Raw genomic sequence first — 19,634 nt, 5'->3', positions numbered from 1 at the left:
CCCTCCCTCAAGCCCCCAGCACGTTAGCAAATTAGGCATGTTAGGAGTCTGTAATTTTCCGTAAATACAGTGTGGGAAGAATTTTGCTTGCTGATATGCTGGGGCTGGTAGGAAGGGCTAAAGGCAGGAGGAGCAGGACCAGTTTGCTCATAGTTCACTTAGAGAAGCCCCCTCATACCTCCAGTAAGTTCTCTTGCTGGCTCTGTGGCTTTGAATAGGGTTCTTGATCTCACCAACCTCCATTTGTTCAAGTGGGGACTGTGGGTAATGGCAGAGCCTGCCTCAGAGGGTTGTCGCAAGAGTAAGACGAGATGTTGCGTATCCATGGTACTCAGACAAGTTGGCCAGTATGCATCAGCTCTCTCCCTAACAATCCAGGTGATTGGGGATTTGCAAAGGCTTGGGGTCGTTCTCATCTCTCCTTTCACCTGAGCTTCCTATGCACACACAGGCCCAGCGGGGCTGCCCAGGCCTGCCTTCTAGGCTGAGGCTGTGGCTGAGAAGATGGCCGGTCTGAACTTCCTCAGTTGACCCCTTCTGAGTTCCTTTATCCTCAGTTTCTGCGGAGAAAGGAGAGAAAGCTTTTGCTTTCTTTTATACATTTTAAGTTTGATAAAGGAGGAGCTCTTTGTAAACTGTCCCCAGAATACTGTCTGGCTCATGCTTCTGTAAGCCCGGCCAGTCAGAGCAGGGATCCCAGTAATGGCATATCCCATAAGGCTGGGTCCTGGGCCACTTGCAGAAGTGCTTTACACTCATCATCTCCTGTGAGGTGCTCATTCGAGCCCTTCCCCGGAGGCAGAGCACCCGCCCTGTTCATCTTGCAGAAGAGTGAACTTGGCACCCCAGAGCCTGTGGGTCTCACACTTTCTGCCCCCAGTCTGGTTTCTTTCTCATAGATGCTGGAGTTAAAAAACAAACAAGCAATCCAAAAACCAAGTTAAATAGTTCAGAAGGCATATGACAAAGGACTGCGGTTCTCTAGGATAGGATTCCAGGCCCTCGCCAGAGGCATCAACTGTTTTCTGGTGTTTACTTCCATCTTTGTTAGTACTGCGCTGAGGTGGCTTTTTCTGCACTTATCCATTTTAAACTTGAGTGTTCTCATGCTGGTAGATGAGTTTTGCCTCTGTGCCCCTCTCCCGCATGCTTTCTTCATGGCTTCCAAAAAGAGAGCAGAGCCCTGTGCAGCATCTGCCAGATGTGAGGGGGCTGCTTGTGTGTGATAGCATTTGAGTTACGAGAGTCCGGAAGCAAGCCTGCGATTTCTCACCCAGTTGGCATGATGGTAATTTCTGGATGTTGTGTTTCATGAGCAGCCTCCAAGCAGAAGTGGTTTAAATTAGAATGGGCTGCAGCCGGGGAGATGGCTCAGTGGAATAAGCACTTCCCTGGCAAGCGCAAGGGCCTGAGTTCAATCCCTGGTTCTGAAAAAAAAAAAAAAAATTAGAGTGGACAGAAGTTAGCTGTTTTACTTTTGTATCTGTCTCCGACAGGTTGGGAGCCACATGGTTTCTTGGGTTTGTAACAAGATGTTTACTGTTACCTAGGCTCTGGGTTCCTCATTAGCCCCAGTCCAGGTTCCTTTTGGGGGCCTGGCTCCTTTAAGAGGCCTTGTAGATGCCCCACCCTCTGGTCTTCGTGAATCTCAAAACACAAGTCGGGGGAGCTCCGTGGAGTCTGGTCAGCTCGGGGAACTGCCACTGGTGAGTACTTTGTTGTTGTGCAGTATTTAGTTATTGTGGAGCCAGGGACCACAGGAGAAGAGGAGGGACTAGGCTGGGCCCGCAGCATTCAGAAGCAGGAGTTGTCATGCCTGCACCATGCTGCATGTGGACTCTGGGCAGTAGAGGACAGATCGCGGCACAGGGACACCGTGCTGATTTCCCTGTCCCATAGCCAGGCCGGGGGAGTTGAAGAGAATCAACAGTGTGAGCCAGAGTCTCCAGGTCAGCTTTGTGGACAAGGGACACTTGATCCGGGAGATGGTCTACAGAGAGAGCAGGAGCACCTCAGGGCTGTTCTCTTAAGTAGTCCTGCGGAATCCTCCCTTGACTTGCCTTTTCTATTTTGGAGCTGCCACAGGGTTTGAAGACGTCTGCTCATCCAAAGGGTCTCTTGGGCACCATCCAGGAGGATAAGAATGCACTCAGCCTCTTGGCTTTAGGGGAGGAGACCAATGAGGATGAGGAGGAGAGTGACAACCAGGTAAGGGGGAAGTCTCCTTCCTGACCTATAAACCTGCACAATTTTGGTTTGTTGAAATAATTGTTTTGCTATGGTAAACTATGTATGATGTAAAATTTGCTGTTTTAACTTTTTAATAGTACCAGGGACTAAACCCAGGGCGTTCACATTGAGTGACATCTTCAGTCCTTTAAAATTTTTTAAATAATATTTTATTTTGTTTTGTTTTTGAGACAGGGTTATGTTATGTAGTTGAGGCTGGCCTTGAATTCACTGTGTAACCCAGGCTGGTCTCAAACTCAGTGAGCCTAATGCCTCAGCCTTCTGAGTGCTGGGATTACAGCTATGTGCCACCATGCCCAGCCTAAAATTATTATGTTGAGACAGAATCTTGCTAGGTTACTATGTTTCCCAGACTAAGCTTGGACCTGTCTTCTGCCTCAGCTTCCCAAGTGCTGGGATACACGTGTGCCACCATGCCTGGGATTTTAACTATTTTCAAATGTACAATTTAGTGGTACTAAATACCTTCACAGTGCTGTACAACCATTGCCCCCTCCATCTCCAGAAGTCGGTCTTGGTCCTCAGCAGAAGCTCCCACCTGCTGGTGTGGGGTGCTGACGTGTGGGCCCAGCAGTTGGGAGGCTGACTTTCAGGCTAGACTGCTGCATAGTGAGTTTCTGTCTCAAACAAATAGAAAGAGAAACAAACAAACAAACCAGCCAGCCACCCAGCCAACCAAGCAACCAGCGCTCTGTACCCATTACACAATTCCCCCATTCTCCAGCCTCTTTATGTCTTTATTATGTAACTGTCAGCCTAGTTTATGTCTTTTTTTATTTTTATTTTATTTTATTTTTAAAATGTTATAGGGTCTGCAGGGTCTACAGGGTCTATAAGGTCTCACTATAGAGATCAGACTCGTAGTGATCCTCCTGTTTTCAGCCTCTCAAGTGCTGGGATTACAGGCGCATGCCACCACACCTAGTCTCAATTGCTGTCTCGTTGCCACGGGGGTGGGGCCAGCACCGCAGGGCAGGGATCGAACCCCGCCACTGTGCTCTGCCTAAGCAGGTGCTTTAGTCCGTTGAGCTATCTGGCTGGCCCTCTAGTTTATGTCTTTATGAATTTGCCTATTCTAGATATTTTGGGCAAGTGACCCATACAGTATTTTTTCCTTTTGTGTCTACCATCTTTCATTTAGCATATTTTCAAGGTTCATGTTGTAGCATTCATGTGAATGTAATTCTCTTCATTCCTTCTTATTTGTTTTTTTGAGATGAGTCTCAATATATAGCTCATATTGGCCTTGAACTCACTACTTAGCCCAGGCTGCCTCAGACTCAGTGGTCCTTCTGCATCAGCCTCCTGAGTGCTGGCATTTTATGTATGCCCCCACGCCCCGTTTTCTTTTTTTTTTTTTTTTTTTTTTTAGGATGAGTGCTGTTCTATCGCATTTATACTGCATTTTATTTATTCACTCATCTGTTCATGAATACATGGCTTGATTTCATCTTTGGCTGAACTCTGCTATTTAAAAACAAAAATGATTCTGTTGCCCACAGTCTCATTCCTTGGTCGTCTGTGTGTGTCCTAGGTCTGGTCGTGAAGACACAGCCAAGGAGCTTCTTGGCCATTGCTTGGCACATGGCATTTACTCTGGGTAAAGGGCTGTTTAGTGGCTCCTGCTCTGAGGCCCTGCCTGGCCCAGCGTGCGAGCTCCGTAGGACCCTGCTTCTCCCCTGGCATGCCCCTCACCTGGGCTGGACACAGACTTGCTTAATCCTGTGATCGTTTTTGTTTCTAGAGTGTCCATAGCTCCAATGAGCTGTTCAAGAATCTGCACTTGGATCTGGGGTCTCTAGGGGGAAACTTCGAATATGAGGTAAGAGCCCTGAAGCCCCTGCTGGTAAAGGACGAAGCCTGGGGATTCTCCCTTCCTTCTGAAGTCTTCCTGTTTGTGGGGTCATATTTGGAGGATGAGCATTTTGTCCCAGTCCTATCTAGGATTTTCAGGGTTTGGAGAAAGACAAAAGGAGCAGGGAATGCATTTACTTACCTGTGTATCAAAGAACCACCTCTCGGACGTTTATGGGTGCAGCACTTCTCCTGCTGCTGGCGGGCCTGTGGGCATGGAGACAAGCTGCTCATTGTCATCTCAGATTCCTTATTCTCATGGGAATTGAGTGCTGGGGATCAAACGCAGTACCTTCTACGTGCCAGGCAGGCACTTACACCATGGAGCTGTCTCCCCAGACCTTCAGAGTCCTCATTCTCACAAACTTAGGGAGAAGAAATAACTTGTCTGGACATCAGGACAAACGGTGAAAGAGATAACTTTTGACCTGGGTCTTGAGTTGTTAAGCTTTGGACATGGAGGGTATGAAGGAATATTCTATGCAAGTGAATAGCGTGAGTGGAGATTTGTGGGGTGAAAAATGTAGAATGTGGATGGGAATGTTTTCAGGAACATGTTCCCCAGTTCTTGTCCCTTTCTTGGAACTCTGTCCCCTGCTCCTATGTAAAGAAGAAGCAACAGCAAAACTCCTCATGATTCAGTGCCCACAAGCTCAGGGTGCGTGTGTACTCAGAAGGGGACATCCAGTGTGCTCTCTCTGCCTAGTGTCTGACTTACTCATTTTTAAACAACTGACATTTCTTTATTCCCAAAATATTTTCACAGCCTTACACAAACATTTAAAGACCAGCTGTAGATTAAATCAGTTATACTTTTCACAGGACTAGTATATCAAATTATTTTAAATACATTAATTACCTTAAAAATAAAACCAGCCACTCACACCTTAGTAGAATGATCACAGAACAGGCCAGTAAAACAGAAGTGCCATTATCCTAGATTTAACTTTGTTGCCTTATTATACCTTATTCTTTCCTTTCTTTTTCTTTTTTTCCTGATACCAGGGATTGAATCTTGGGAGTGCTGAGCTATATCCCCAGCCCTTCTTATGTTATTTATTTATTTTTATTTTGAAGCAGAGTCTTGCTAAGTTGCCCAGGGTGGGTTTGAACTTTTGATCCTTCTGCCTCTGCTTCTTTAGCTAGGATTATCATCATAGGCTGTCAAGTGTTCTCTCTTATTTTTTCTGACTGTTCGTCCTGGTGCTCAGCTCCCCTTTAGAGCCAAGGCACTGTCTCAGGCCAGCCGTGGTTCCCGATGCTGGCTGATGGGCCTGCCTTCATTCTTGAGACCTGAGCTGTGGCCAGAGCTCCTGAGGTGACGCAGCACTACCTGTTGGGCAGGGCCCTCTTCTTAGACTTTTGCCAGTTAGTGCAGCTGTCTGACTTTTTGGATCTACACAGTCAACAATGTTTTGATTGTGACTTTAATCCTTTCTGCCAGATGTGACACTTATTTCTGCGTGTCCCATCTGTACTGTCGATCTGATATATGTCTACTTTTTTTTTTTTTGTCTTTTTGAAACAAGGTCTTGCTATACAGTTCAGGCTGGTGTTGAGCTCACTTTGTAGCCCAGGCTGGTCTTGAACTCCAAATGATTCTCCTGCCTCAGCCTCCCGAGTGCCGGGATTACAGGCTTCGCCACCATGTCTGGCTTCATTATATGTCTATTTTATTTATTTATTTATTTATTTATTTATTTATTTATTTATTTATTTGGCAGAACTGGGGATTGAACTCAGGCCCTTGCGCTTGCCAGGGAAGCACTTATTCTACTGAGCCATCTCCCAGGCCCCTTACGTCTATCTTTAAACAGTTCTTTCTGAGTGGGGTTTCATCTGGTTGGGTGCCTCAGAAGTTTTCATTCTGTTTGGTTCCCTGATGTGACGACTTTGTTTTACCCTTGTCCACCATTAAGACCTGCTCTGACTGGGGGAAACAAGGAGCTGCTCCTCTTGGCACGTAGCAGAGTGACTTGGAGTAGTTAGAGGATGTCTGGCCAACTCACTTGCTTTTGGAGGAGGAAGATAGTTTCCTAGAGACTGAGGGAGCTGAGGGCAGACTTGGCCCATTCATAGCTCTATTTCAGTGCCATGCCCACAGTGTGGAGCATAGAGAGCCCGTGCGGATGCTTGGTTAGACAATGGAGAGCGAGTGCGTGAATAAAGGAGGCTTGCTGGGTTGGGCTGGGGGTGTCTGGGCAGGGCATGTGGTTTCTTTTTCTGTCTTTGGCTTTCTCAGGTTCTGGATAGTGTGATGCCTGTTCCTTGCTGTCAGCTGGTGAGCTGGAGATCCCACATGGATTGCTCATAATTTGCTCTGATCTTGAATTACCTTTTTTTTTTTTTTTTCCTGGTACTGGGAATTGAATTCAGGTCTTTGTGCTTGCCAGGCAGGCACTGTGCTGCTGAGCGATATCCCTGGCCATCTGAGCTTTATCCCTATCCCTCTTAACTTTCATTTTGTAATGCGTTACCAATGTCAACAAGAAAGAGATTTTCGGGGGCTGGTGAGATGGCTCAGTGGTCTAAAGCACCTACTTAGAACAAGCTTAGCAAAACACAGGGACCGCGGTTCAATCCCCCAGCACCACATGCCAGCCAGCCCCGCCTCCTGGTGGGCTGAGCTGGCCACACACACACACACACACACACACACACACACACAAATAAATAAAAATTAAAAAAAAAAAAGAAAGAGATTTTCATCTTTGTCATGTCCTGAATTTCCTGAAGGCTTTCCTTCTGATGATTATGTGCTCAGGGTGTGGTGGGGGGAGAACTTGCCAACATTTTATAACCTCTTTAGTATAAATAGACACCTCGGTGTGGTGGGAAATGTCTAGAGTGGGCAGTGTTAAATACACCTCCCACCTCTGTCTCTAGCAGCCCAGCAAATTGAATTCTTTTTGTCACATGGGGTGTGGAATTCACATGTTCTAACCTCAGCAGGAATTAGGGCTTTTTCTGCTGGGGAAAGCTGGTAGTAGGGATGGATGATGGTTTTTGAACAGGCAGAGCTCTTCTGCCCAGGTGCTGGCCTTTGACAGTGCCTTTGGATCCTCTCAGCTGTCCACCTTTCCCTGCTGTCAGGCAGCCGAGGAAGAGGTAGCCTTCTGCAGAGTGTTCCTTCCCGGCGTAGCTCTGCCTGCCTTGCTGAGCAGTCACTTTGCTCATGATTCCATGAGAGGGCAGTAGGATAGCAAGAATGCATCTTTCTCTCTGTCTCTCTCTCCCTCCTTTTCTGTCTTGCAACTTAAGCCCATTCCTGGTGTATCACAGACTCAGAAGGGAAAGGTTCAGAGAACCAGCACTGAGAATGCATATGAACTGAGGTGGGAGAGGCGGAAGGGTGGGCAAAAAAGGCTGTCTGTGGCCATGTGGTGCCTGATGAAAAGCCCAATCAGCAGATCAAAGGAGCAGGAGGGGGCCGGGGCTTAGAAATAACAGGATGATGTCAGTGTGATTGGAAAGCGCTAACTACACCAGGGGGCAGTGCAAAGAATTGAGACCAACTGGGAGGAGTGAGACCTGGAAAATAAACTGGATTGATGGTTGCTCTGGCAGTGGTCTCCCAGAAAGGTCAATGCATGGATGTGGTCCCCTCCACCATCACAGGAGTTCCTGCCTTTGTGTTCTGGGTAGAAAGTGGAGATTGTGGCCCTGGAGAGTTTAGGCCTTTAGGGGGGTATCTTACATGTACTCCATGCAGCCCTTTCCTCATGCACATGGTGCCTTGTGATGTGCAAGGACCTGGGGCAGTAGCAGCAGGAGACTGGGAGCATGAGTTCAGATGAGCTCAGAGCAGAGCCCAGGTGGGAGACTGTGCACAGGTCCCGGGGTATGCACGCTGGCTGGGAACTTCAGGGCTCCAGTCTGGTGACGTGCCAGGGCGCAGCAGCTGCGTGAGAAGAGATGGGTGGGAGTCAGTTGTACTCAGCTCTGGCTCATCCATTTGTTGGTGACCTGTGCCTGTGTGAAATCCCCTGTGCTTTCCCTGCCCTCGGTGAGCCTCTGGCTGTCCTCTCACTGGAGTTAGTTGACGAAGGTGAGGAGAATGCAGGGTCACTTACTTTAATACTGGCTGTGTTTTAATATTTAGGCAGGCAGGCAAAGATCAGTCTCATAATATGAAAAAACAGTCGATTTTTGGGTGCTTTGGGTTGAACTCAGAACCTTATGCATGTTAAGTACACACTCTGCTACTGAGGCACGCCTCAGAATGAAAATCTTGTTTTGAAGAATTTAAGCTTGAGAGTTGGTTAGATGGGGCCAGAGATTGTTAGGTAGTCTGGTTGTATTCTTGCTGATTGTATGACAACAAGAATCTCTGCCTGTATCTGGCATTTTCTGTTTTTTGATAGGTTACTTATTTTTAAAATTATTTTGAATAATTACATTTTTGTTTGGTATTTTCCATTTAGTAAGCCCCACAACTGCTATATAGTATAATCACTGGGTAACCTTGACAGCGTATTATAGCATAGGAAGAGAAGCCTCAGTTCTTGTATCTGTACAACACAGCCATAGACTTACTTTTTGCGGGTGTGTGGTGCTCCTCCAGATTCACAAGGCCTTTGCGCTGAGCAACATTCCTAGCCCTTTTTACACTTTTTATTGTGAGATGGGGTTACAGTAGACTGCCTAGACACTTGACCGTGTGACTTTCCTCAGCCTCACAGTGGCTGACTTGATTTAAAAAAAAAAATCCAGCCGGCCAGCCTTTGCTGAGCATCTGTTATGTACTAGAAACTGAACACAATAGGCAGCAAAGCTGCTGAGGGAAACAGTCAGGAAGCCAGCAACTAGGATAGGTATCATGGAAAGGACGGGGCAAGCTGACTCCAGGTCAGCTGGCCCAAGGGTCAAGGAAGGCTTCCTGGAGGAGGTGATACGAGGATATGAGGACCAGCGAAATTTCATGGCAGAGCAAAGGGTAATTCAGTGTTAGTGCGTGCTTAGTATGTACAAGGAAGCTGGGCTCCATCTACAGCCACCCCCCAGCCCCAGTGAAAAAGCACAGCAAAGCAGAGAAATAGCGTGGTGTGTGTATGGGCAGGAGAAGGGAATGCGAGCAGAGTAGGGCGAAGCCAACAGTGAGAAGCAAGCAGGGGCGGGTGGGCAGGGCTGTGGGCTAAGCCAGAAGGCGTGAACTTCATCTTCATCTTGGGAGCCACAGGCGCTGTCAGTGGCCTGACGCTTCCCTTGTCTTGTAGCTCAAGGGCTGTTGCCTGGCAGCCCTTTTTGTGCCAAGTTTCACTCCCAGCTTCAAGCCTTCCTTAATCTCCAGATGAGCCCGACCAGGATGGATTGCACTACTTGCTGAGAGTGGGCATGTGGCTGGCCAGACACTCCCACCTGCCCTACGGAGCTGTCACTTTGGAGTCTGTGGAGCCCTGCAGGCCGGTCAGGAAGTCCTTGCTGAGGTGCTGAGTTGTGGCCTGTGCTGGGAGATGGGGCCTAGCCACAGCCTGGAGCTGCTTGTCTCCAGAAGAGGAGCTCTTTCCCCTCAGCGTGGTGCAGGGATCGTGTAGACCACTGCTGTGTGGTCTTGGAGTCCTAGGAGGATGGTGCACTGCATTCTCCGATTTACCTTCTGCTTTTTGTGCAGGGATGGGTTGAGGCTGATGCCAGTGCCACTCCTGCATCTGGTATTTCTTTGCTTTGGGCAGTAAAAGCTTATAATGAGGCCCATCAGGGACAGTTTGCTTTTCTCATGTCAGCTCAATTCCCCGAGGGAAAGATGTATATCTTGGTCATGGTCAGTTCCCCGACACAGTGTCTGGGACATAGAAGGTGCTCAATGGATGCACGCACGTGTGGGTCTCATCTGATAGCACCAGTGCTGCCATTTAGGGGACACTCACTGGATGTCAGCGCACTGATCAGTTCCATGACTCACTGAATGGGTGTTGGCCCATTACATATTCCCAGCAACACTACGAGGTAGGCGCTCCTATTACATCCTTGCATTCTGGAGGAAAAAACTGAGGCGTGGAAAACTTCACCCATCCAAGGTGAAGTGTTGAGCCATTTGAAATGTTGGAGCCAGGATCGGAGTCTAGGTTGTCTCTGCAAAGCTGAGCTCTGCATTGCTTTGCTTTGCTTCACCATCTTTGAAGAGCTTAGGTTTGCTCGTCAGCCAGCTGCCAGATCTGCAGGCGATCGTCGTATCTCTGGGCTGAGCAGATACTTTACCAGCGCATGCTCATCAATAACTGCCACGTGTGGGGCTTCTCCTTGGGCCGTTCTCTTCTTGACTTGTGTCAGACAGATTGCTATCACTCTAATGAGATATCTGAAGTAATTAACTTGTAAGAGGTTTATTTCAGTCCACAGTTTTTGGGGTTTTGGGCCCTGATCAGTCGGCCCCGTTGTTTTAGGATGTGGTAAGGCTGCGCATCATGGAGGTCACAGGGTAGATGAGAGCTGCCTACGTCAGGAGCCAAGGAGCACAGAGAGAAGGACCAGTCCCCTTCCAGGAGCCTAAGGGCTTCCGGCTAGGACCTGCCTCCTGAAGGTTTTCTCATCTCCTAGTAGCTCTGTCTGGCACCCAGGCTTTGGTGGGTCATTCCAGATCTAAACTGGAACACAGTCTTCATGCTTCTTGTTTGAATCTTCAGAGTAGAGAAGCAGAGAGTCTTGTAATTCCCTCATCAGGAATTGTGCAGCCTGGAAGCCCAAGTGGTAGTGTTTTCTGGAAGGAAGCGTTTCTAACCTGAACCCAGGAGAGAGCACTAGTTAAATTTCCAGTGAAGGGTTTTCTGCCTCTATTTTTGGCAACTTGAGAGAATTCAGTCATAGATTTTTACTTTTTTTTGGACATGGCATATGGAGCTGGGGATCGAACCTTGGTCCCTTGTGTCTGCCTAAGCTTGCCTAAGTGGGCGCTTTAGACCACTGAGCTATCTCCCTGGCCCCACAGATTTTTACTTAAAAAAATCTTTTTATTTATTCGGTACAGGGCTTCACTATGCAGCTCAGACTTGTAGTGATCCTCCTGTCTCAGCCTCCCAGCACTGGGATAACAGGCATGTGCCACCACAGTTCCAGGGCCAGCATGGCATGTGGTATTGGGGATTGAACCCGGGTCCTTGCATGTGCCAGGTAGGCGCTTAGAGTGCAGAGCTATCTCCCCAGCCAACTTTTACTTGTTTTTAAGGTGAGGTTTATGTGTGAGAAGCAGGTGTGGTTGCTGTTGAGGTGTGCTGCTCATGTCTCCTTGTAAGATACCCTGCTGAGTGCAGTTAGTAGATTGACAGCAGCCAGCTGTGGGCCTTCTGTACTCCCTGGTTCTGTCTAGACCGTGCTTCCTCCTGGTGACAGGTGACACGGGTTCAAGGGTAAGGCTATTCCTGCCAGAGTGGGGCCCCTTTCATGATGTTCTACTGGGTCCCCCTCTGCTGGGCTGGACAACACTTCTCAGAACCGTGCTGTGCTTCTTTCCATCTTTCCCCTCTTGCTTCCTTCTCTCCAGTCACTGTTCAGACATGTGTCATGTTCTGAAGGGCTTCTCTGTCTCCTTTCCCACCACTGGGATCTCCTCTAACAGAGCTCTTGCGTGTCTAATCCAGTCATGACATCTGCTTTGCAGGGGACCCAAACTGATGGTCCTGGATGAAGACACTGTCTGGATGGCTCACAATGCCCAGCTTGTATAGGGAGGCTGTGGGGAGGAAGGGGACACTCTTTGGTTTTCTTGCTGGCTGCGGCAAATGACTGGTAGAAATGCTGGACTTTGCTGCCTTTCTCTCATGTGATTTCTCCTCATCATCTTCAGTGAATCTTGGCTTCTGAGTTTGTAGTCTTTTGGCTAATGAGGCTGGAGAGAGACAGATTCATTGACAGAGGACATGATAAATGGTGGCAGAGTTGTATAGCCCAGTGTAGCAATTTCCAAGCCTGTCAGTGGACTTCGGAGACCAATTGGACAGAGCCAATCACTGTAGGAATTCCAGTCGAATAGATCTGAAGGGGGCTGAGATCTCTGTTAGGTGTTGGAAATGGGGGGGGGGTCCAAACTCAAGCACTGCTCCATGGGAGTCAGGAAGTAGCAGCTTTCTTGTAGCAGTTCTGTAAGTTGCTTTTCTGTACTCCTCTTGCCTTCCTTTCTGATATAATCTGTGGTCCCTAGGAGTCTCCAAGAACAAGCCAGCCAGTGGAGAAGGACATTTCTTTTGATTCAGAGCCTGCCGGCCCCACTATGCCTGGAAAGCTCTTCAACCACGGTGGAGACAGTAGCCTGAGCAGTAGCAATGGCAAGGAGCCACAGGGCAGAAGGGCGAGTTCTTGGCTTCCCAGGAGAGAGGAGAACAAAGAGAGTCATCCTGCGGCTTTCCCATGTCCAGTGACCCCTGGGGTGGATGCTGGGGCCTCCAGAAAGAACTCTAAAGAGGACCTGAGAGATGCAGGAGAGGAGAGTTCCACGAGGGAAGAGGCAGCAAAGGAGCCGAGGGAGGTGGCTGCTGCCCCCAAAGAGAGCAGATCAGATGCCAGTGAAGTAAGTCACGGCGCCCCCTAGACACTGCCCAGCTGTCGCCCGCTCTGCTATCTCTGGCTCTGTGCAGCTTCCTGTCCCCACATCTTCATTACCGAGTCAGGAGCATCATTCGCAGGCCTGTACTGGGCTGTCAGCGTTAGCCAGAAGCCTTAATTGTGACAAATATACCCAGACCCAGCAGGCAGTAAAATCCAGAGTAAAACTGCAGGCGTGCTGGTACTGGAAATGTAGTGCAGAAACGAGCTCTTCTGTGGCCCCCTCTGGGGGTATTCATGTTCTTCTTGGCTCCTGCTTGCTCCCTCCTCCTCTTCCTGCCTCCCCTCCATTTCTAGTCTTGGTTTGCTGCAGTCTGACTGAAGTCCTCTGTAGAGAAGGGTGTGCATGTGTGCGTGTGTGCGTGCGTGTGTGTGTGTGTGTGTGTATGTGTGTGTGTGTGTATAGGATGAAGACTAACACAAGCAGATTCGGTTACCAGAAGACTTTTTTTTGGCACTGGGGATTGAGTCCAGGGCTGTTGCACTGAGCTACATCTCCAGGCATTTTTATATTTTTTACCTCTAGACAGGTCTTGTTAAATTGTTGAATTGCTCAAGCTGGGCTTGAACTGGTGATCCCTCTGCCTCGGCCTTCCAGGATGCTGGAAGTGAACTCATGACGAGGCCAGTAGTGGACTCATGATGTAGCCCAGGCTGGCCTGGATCCCATGTGCTGGGATTACGGGTGTGCTGCCGTGTCCCAAGGAGACTCTTCTCCTTGATTTCAGTAACTATGAGGCAGCACAAGCCATGGAAAGGGTTGCTTTTACCAAACTAGGCTGGTGACTAGAATGGACAGAAATATGTTTGAGTGAGGACAGCCTTTGGCATTTTATATCTTTTTTATTTTTAAAATTTTTTTTGGCCAGCTAAAGCCTCAGGGCTGGTGCGGCATGTGGTGCCAGGGATCGAGCCATGGTCCCCAGCGCCTGCCTAAGCTTGCTTGCCTAAGCAGGTGCTTTAGACTGCTGAGCTGTCTTGCCACTCCCCGCTTTTTGGAATTTCATGTCTTCTAGTCCTTGGTCCTCAGGGCAGATGGTGAAGGAATTCAGTTAGAGAGCTTTTATCTACTTCCTGGAAGAGGTGTCCTCCTTCAGCTTTTCAGGGAGCATCGAGCTTCTGTATTGCCAGCTGGATAATCTCCAGGGCAGAGGTGCACTCACAGGTGACGCTGGAGTGATCTGATGCGGGGCCTGTTTGTCTCCACTCAGCTGGGTCGCCCAACCCTGGCCGGGAGTAGGAGGGAGGCTGCGGCGTGTGTCCGGAGAACATGGCAGGGCCTTGGCAGTTTCAAGGAGACAGATTTCAGTTTGGCCTGACGCTCAGCTCTGCTCTCCTCTGCCCTGGGGAATTTTTTTGTGTGTCTGTCTCCTTAGGATTTGGAGGTTAACGAAGTTCCGAAGGAACCCCAGCTCTCAGACTCCGTGGCGTCCGACCCCAAGTCTCTCCTTGGTCTGGTGAGTTTGTAATAAGAGGCAGCCTTGTGGGAGACAAGAGCATGGACTTTTGGGTGCCCCACATTAAGTGAGTTCTAGCCTCACAGAGAAAGCAGGTGGGGAAGTTGGGACTCAATTGTGGGTCCGTTAGCTCCTATCCTGAACCTGTTAGCTACGGAGATTACCAACTAATACATTTTCTGAGAAGAACATGAGGTAGAGAAGTAAAGCAGAGCCTGGCACTATTAAATAGATGTTAGCTATTATTACTCTCATTGTTGTCTGTGGGATCATGGGAGCTGCTTCTAAGCTCTGGCAGGAGGGATGTACAAATCTAGTTGTGTTTCTAGGATCACTGAGCTCCAAAGCAAGGTATAGCCCCTGAGTTTTGGCTGGGAAACCTGCTGTGGTCTCTTTTTTTTTTTTTTCTTATTTTGCAGAACCGGGGGTTGAACTCAGGCCCTTACGCTTGCCAGGGAAGTGCTTATTCTACTGAGCCATCTCCCCGGCCCCTGTGTTCTCATTTTAAAGTTAAAGTTTGTCCCAGACCCTCTGCCCAGCCTGCTGTATCCCTGTTCCCTTTGTCAGGTCTGAGTCTAAGGTAGTAGTTCAGGTACTGTTTGGTCAAACATTGCTTCTATATACCTCCCTCTGTCTGCCTGGAGGATGCAGAGCAAAGGCAGGAGGAGATCAGTGGAGAGGGCCAGGGATGAGCCGCGATGACGCAGAAGGCGCCAAGGACTTAGCAGGCTGTGAGCTGCAGCCCTGTGCTGAGCCCTGGGCTTAGGGGCAGATGGCAGATACCTTATGTGGAGTAGAATTCAAACTGAAAGATAAATGTCACCAAATGAGAAAGCTGCACAAACTAGGGAAGGAGGCAGAAAGTCACTGTTGTTGGCAAAACCACTGCTGAGGAATAGCCCTATCACTGAACTCCTGGAGGCGAGGAGCCTGGCCTTTCCAAAGCAGCCACCACATGTTTTTTCCACTGTGGGAGTAGAGGGAGAAAGCTATGAACAGCAGGACTAGTCCTTGTCTGGGTGTCGCTCCATTTATCAGGGCTGACGACAGAACCATCCCATTAGCATGCGGGGACAGCAAGCCTTCACTTAGCCCAGCAGGATCTTGAACTCAGCATGTGTGGGTCCTGTGACAGCCAAAGGACATTGAGGAGCTGGCCTGGGTGAGGCATTTGCTGCCTGTCCCGAAGAGAAGTCTGTGGAGAAAGCACTGCTAATTAATTCCCATCATGCAGAGGGCTGCCTGTGGGGGAAGGGGAGGGAATGCGTTGGAGGAGCCCACCACTGAAGCTCTCCCAGCTGGTGCTTGTGGTGCTCTGCTTGGGTCCTGAGGGAGAGAGACAGCTGGAAAGTGACAGGCTTTTCAGCTTGTGTCCTGGGAAGAGCTTGGGTTTTGGAGTCAGCCCCAGGGTCCGTCCAACTCCCAGCCCCTTTTCTTATCAGCTATGTGACCTTGAGCAAATGGTGTGTGCTCCCCGGCCTGGTTCCACAGCTATCTGAGTCTCAGGATTATTTTTTGACCATGATTTTATTATGGAAAATTCAAACATCTGGAGAACTTAAAAAAGAATTTTATAGCAAATACTTGTATACCACTTGGCATCTACAATGAATATTTTTCTGTATTGCCTTTATCACATATCTGCTTCTAGTCACAGTGTCATTTTGGAGAGTCAATCAGTAGGTATCAACATGTTTGCTTAGCACAGCCCCTGGCACGCAGTGGATGCTTTTCTGCAAGGTTGGCGTTAGGGGTAGAGGAGAGGCGTGGGTGAGCCCTGTGGCAGAGGCAGAGTTGACTTTCCTATTTCCTATTTCCTGTGTCTAGGACTTTGGTCTTCACAGCCAAGTCGTAGAGGACCTGCTAGATGGTGAAATGCTGTCCCCGGTCCTGGATGGAGCCCGATGGGAGGTGCGTCTCTGGGTGGCTGAGACCGGGCTTCGTTTTCCACAGCATCCACTGTTTGAGAACGCACAACAGATTCTCGCCCATCCCGGCATGTCCCTGACTGTACCATTGATGGGACTTCTGACTGTTCCTGCTCTGCTGCTGCTTAGAATTAAACAATTTTCCCTTATATGTATTCATTTATTCATTCACTCAGCAGCTGAGGGTTGCTGGCACTTGTTTATGTCCAAAGCGTTGTGGAGACTGTGGGCTTTAAGGCACTCCCCAGCTTGTCCTAGCCCTCCTGTCCAGCCGAGTCCGCCTTTCACCCTTCCCGAGGCTACTCTACCTCCCTGCTGCCGGGCCTGCTGCGTCCTTCCCCAGCGAGCTCTGTCCGGGCTTGGAGGCGCACCTCTGAAGCTACCGCTTCCTGGCAGAATGAATTGCTTCTTCTCTTTGCTCCTTTTAGGGTTTCTGGTTACATCTTCCCTGCCATGAGCACAGATGACATCTGACCTGGGTAGGGCACAGAGGTGACCGAGACAGAGATCCCAACCTTGATCTCACGACAGAGCATTAGTCTTTCTTCCTCCTTTCTGGGTTGATCACAAGTATTCTAGCACATGGTCTCTGCAAGTTTAGGGAGCATTTGGTTTACGTGAAACAGAATTTTTTTGGGTGAAACAAGCAAGATATTTAGTACGAACCCAGGTGGGGAGCCCTCAGTGAAATGCTGAGACAGGCCAGAGTTTCCAGGCTGATTGCATTTGAGTCCCGTGTGTTCCTTCTGGGTGTGGCTGATGGCTTCCCGGGCTGCTGCTAGACTTTGATCACCCTATTTGTGGTACTGGAGGGATATAAAAGCACAAACAAGGGCCAATTCGAAGTCGGGAGGCTTTGGGGCAGGGAAATTGCTAGCGCCTTAGGCACAGGTAAGTGGGAGAGCTCCCGAGTTGGTAGGCTGTGGGTGCATAGGTCGGAGTGAATTCAGCTGTTTCTGCTTCCAGAATTTGCCCAGTGTTAGAATTATTTGGGAGCTTTAAAACTGGCAGATTTTGGTCCTGCCTAAGACTTAATGAGGCCAACAGTCTCTGTTTTGGCTCATACCACTTGGTGTAAAACAGTAGCAGAGCTGGACTTGGTTTCTTCACCCCAAGGTAGCCAGCACTGGCAGAGGACACCCCTCAGCCACCCCGAGGCCAGGCTGATGAGCAGGGGACAGTGCTAGAGCTCAGGTTGGCCTAGTGACCAGAGTTTTTAGTAGGGCTCATCCTGTGTCAGGGGTGGAGGTGGGGTTCAGCAGGCAGTTGGAGCTGGAGAAACGAGCAGCCCCTCTGTGTGGGACACACAGAGAGCTCTAAGTGCAATCCCCTTGTCTTCCCATAGGCCCTGGCCCATCTTGCTGTGTTGTCTAGTTCTCTTCCTTCCTTTTTTTTTTTTTTTTAAGTTTTATGTATTTGGTACAGGGTCTTGCTACATAGCATGGACTCGTAGTGACCCTCCTGTCTCAGCCTCCCTTGTACTGGGATTACAGGCATGTGACGCCATACCCGATCTTAGGTACATATTTAAAGTGCACAATTTGATACATTTTACCTCATGGATGTGGTGTGATTAAAAATAGTAATGTCTGAGTTTTTATTTTTATTTTTTTTCTTTTTGCGGAACCAGGGATTGAACTCAGACCCTTGCACTTGCCAGGCGAGCGCTTATTGTACTGAGCCATTTCCCCAGCCCCTGAGTTTTTAAAAATGTATTACAAAAAATAGTTTAAAAATTTTATCACAGTAAAAGACACATTGCCATTCATCCCCCTCCAAACATTCCCCCTCATTTTGAATATACTTCTTTGTTTGTCTTGTTTGTTTGTTTGTTTGTTTTTTTGGTGGAACCAGGAATTGAACTCAGGCCTTTGTGCTTGCCAGGCAAGCACTTATTCTACTGAGCTGTCTCCCTGGCCCTGTATCTCTTCTTGAGACAGGGTCTTTTTTTAAAAATGTATTTAGTACAGAGTCTACAGGGTTTTAGTATGTAGATTGGACTTGCAGTGATCTTCCCATTTTAAGCCTCCCAAGTGCTGGGATTACAGGTGTGCACTACCACCCCCAGTCTCAAGCGCAGTCTCAGTGTGCCCTGGGGGTAGGGCCAGCATTGCACGCTGGGGATTGAACCAGGTCCCTGCATCTGCCTAAGCAGGCCTTTAATCTGCTGAGCATTCTGGCCGGCCCTGAGACAGGGTCTTGCCATGCGGTTCAGGCTGGCCTCAGACTCACTGTGTAGCCTGAGCTGCTGGGCTGGCAGCGATCCTCCTTCCTCAGCCTCCTGTGTGCTGGGTTAACAGGCATGCAGCACCATGCCTGGCTTGTCTGATCACTCTTGCCAGGAGAATTCTTGTGGAGAGCTCTGGGTCTTTTTCATGAGTGTCCTTAGTTGTGCCGTCACCGCTTCCTCACTGCCTGAGTCAATTCAGAATGTCTAGTTTTCATGTCACTTTGGCTTTGAATAAGAGCCAGAAGTCACACAATGCCAGGTCCAGTGGATAAGGCAGATGAGAATACATGCTAGTGGTTTTATTTGACGGAGATTACTGTAAACATTTGATTAATGAGGAGTGATTGTAAAATACAGAGAGTGTGTAAATTTACTACTGCAAAAGACACATTGCCCTTAGCTCTCTTGAAGATGCTGAAAATCTTCCCCTTGCTTTGGACACATTTATTTCATCATTCTTTGCAATGTGTCTTTTACTATAATGTTTTAAAAAGATTTAACCATTCAATCTGTGTCTTTCCATCACTCCTTGTACATTACATTCCCTGGAAACTATCATCACAGTCAAGGTAATGAATCATACGCGTAGTGAATTTCAGAATAAATCAGAGAAGTGACCATAAGATTATTTCAGATAATACAGGTCAAAAGTTCTCTGTTTCCTGCAGCCTTTGTCCCATAGGCAGGGACTATAAATGTTTCCATTAATTGTTTGTGCGTGCGTGTGTGTGTGTGTGTGTGTGTGTGTGTGTGTGTGTGTGTTTTGAGATACGGTCTCACCATATAGCTCAGGCTGGCCTTAAACTCACTATATAGAGCAGGCTGGCCTCGATCCTCCTGCCTCCTGAGTGCAGGGATTGCAGTGCGTGCCACCCCTGCCCAGTGGCTCCACTGATGTAAGTACAGTTTTTTTTTTTTGTCCTGGGGTTTGCCAAGCAGGCACTTGTGGCACTGCACAGTATCCCTGGCCCTTCCATTAATGTTTGTCATGTACCTTTCTAGAAATTCTGTGTATGTGTAACTTGTATTTGTAACTTTTCTCTTCCCACAAAAGTTGAGATGGTGTTACCAAAAATGCTTTACGCTATGTACTTTAAATGTGTGAATTGACCCTGGGCTTATTTCTGAATTATTTCTTTTCTTTTTTTGTACCAGGGGTTGAACTCAGGACCTTGTGCTTGCCAGGCAGGCACTTAGGCTGCTGAGCTATCTCTCTGGCCTGAATTACGTTGTGCTTTAGTGTTTGCACAGATGTCTGCTGTATGAATGCAGCATGTTTTGTTTAGCTGGGACCTGGATTTTAAACAAAACCAAACCCTGGAGTTGAGTTAAAGAAGTGTCTTGAGCATGTTCAGGCCAGGGGCCCAGGATATGGTTGCT

At 48.5% G+C, this 19,634-nt stretch overlaps 1 protein-coding gene across 9 annotated transcripts in view; it reads left to right on the top strand.

Moving 5' to 3' along the window:
- Cep164 (centrosomal protein 164) overlaps positions 1-19,634 on the top strand; it is a 78,227-nt gene that overhangs the window by 35,184 nt on the left and 23,409 nt on the right. For 5 of the 9 annotated variants that reach the window (XM_023721148.1, XM_023721150.1, XM_023721146.1 and 2 more), the window contains 6 exons: positions 1,551-1,706; positions 2,077-2,208; positions 3,995-4,072; positions 12,239-12,604; positions 14,016-14,096; positions 15,924-16,007. In XM_023721148.1, coding sequence (XP_023576916.1) covers positions 1,551-1,706; positions 2,077-2,208; positions 3,995-4,072; positions 12,239-12,604; positions 14,016-14,096; positions 15,924-16,007 — 897 coding nt within the window. The remainder of the gene's footprint in view (positions 1-1,550; positions 1,707-2,076; positions 2,209-3,994; positions 4,073-12,238; positions 12,605-14,015; positions 14,097-15,923; positions 16,008-19,634) is intronic. The other 4 variants (XM_023721149.1, XM_023721152.1, XM_023721151.1 and 1 more) reach the window with 4 other exon arrangements.

The sequence above is a fragment of the Octodon degus genome, unplaced genomic scaffold (assembly GCF_000260255.1).
Source record: "Octodon degus isolate 3935 unplaced genomic scaffold, OctDeg1.0 scaffold00080, whole genome shotgun sequence".
NCBI lineage: Eukaryota > Metazoa > Chordata > Mammalia > Rodentia > Octodontidae > Octodon > Octodon degus.
This window is presented reverse-complemented; position numbering and strand designations above follow the sequence as displayed.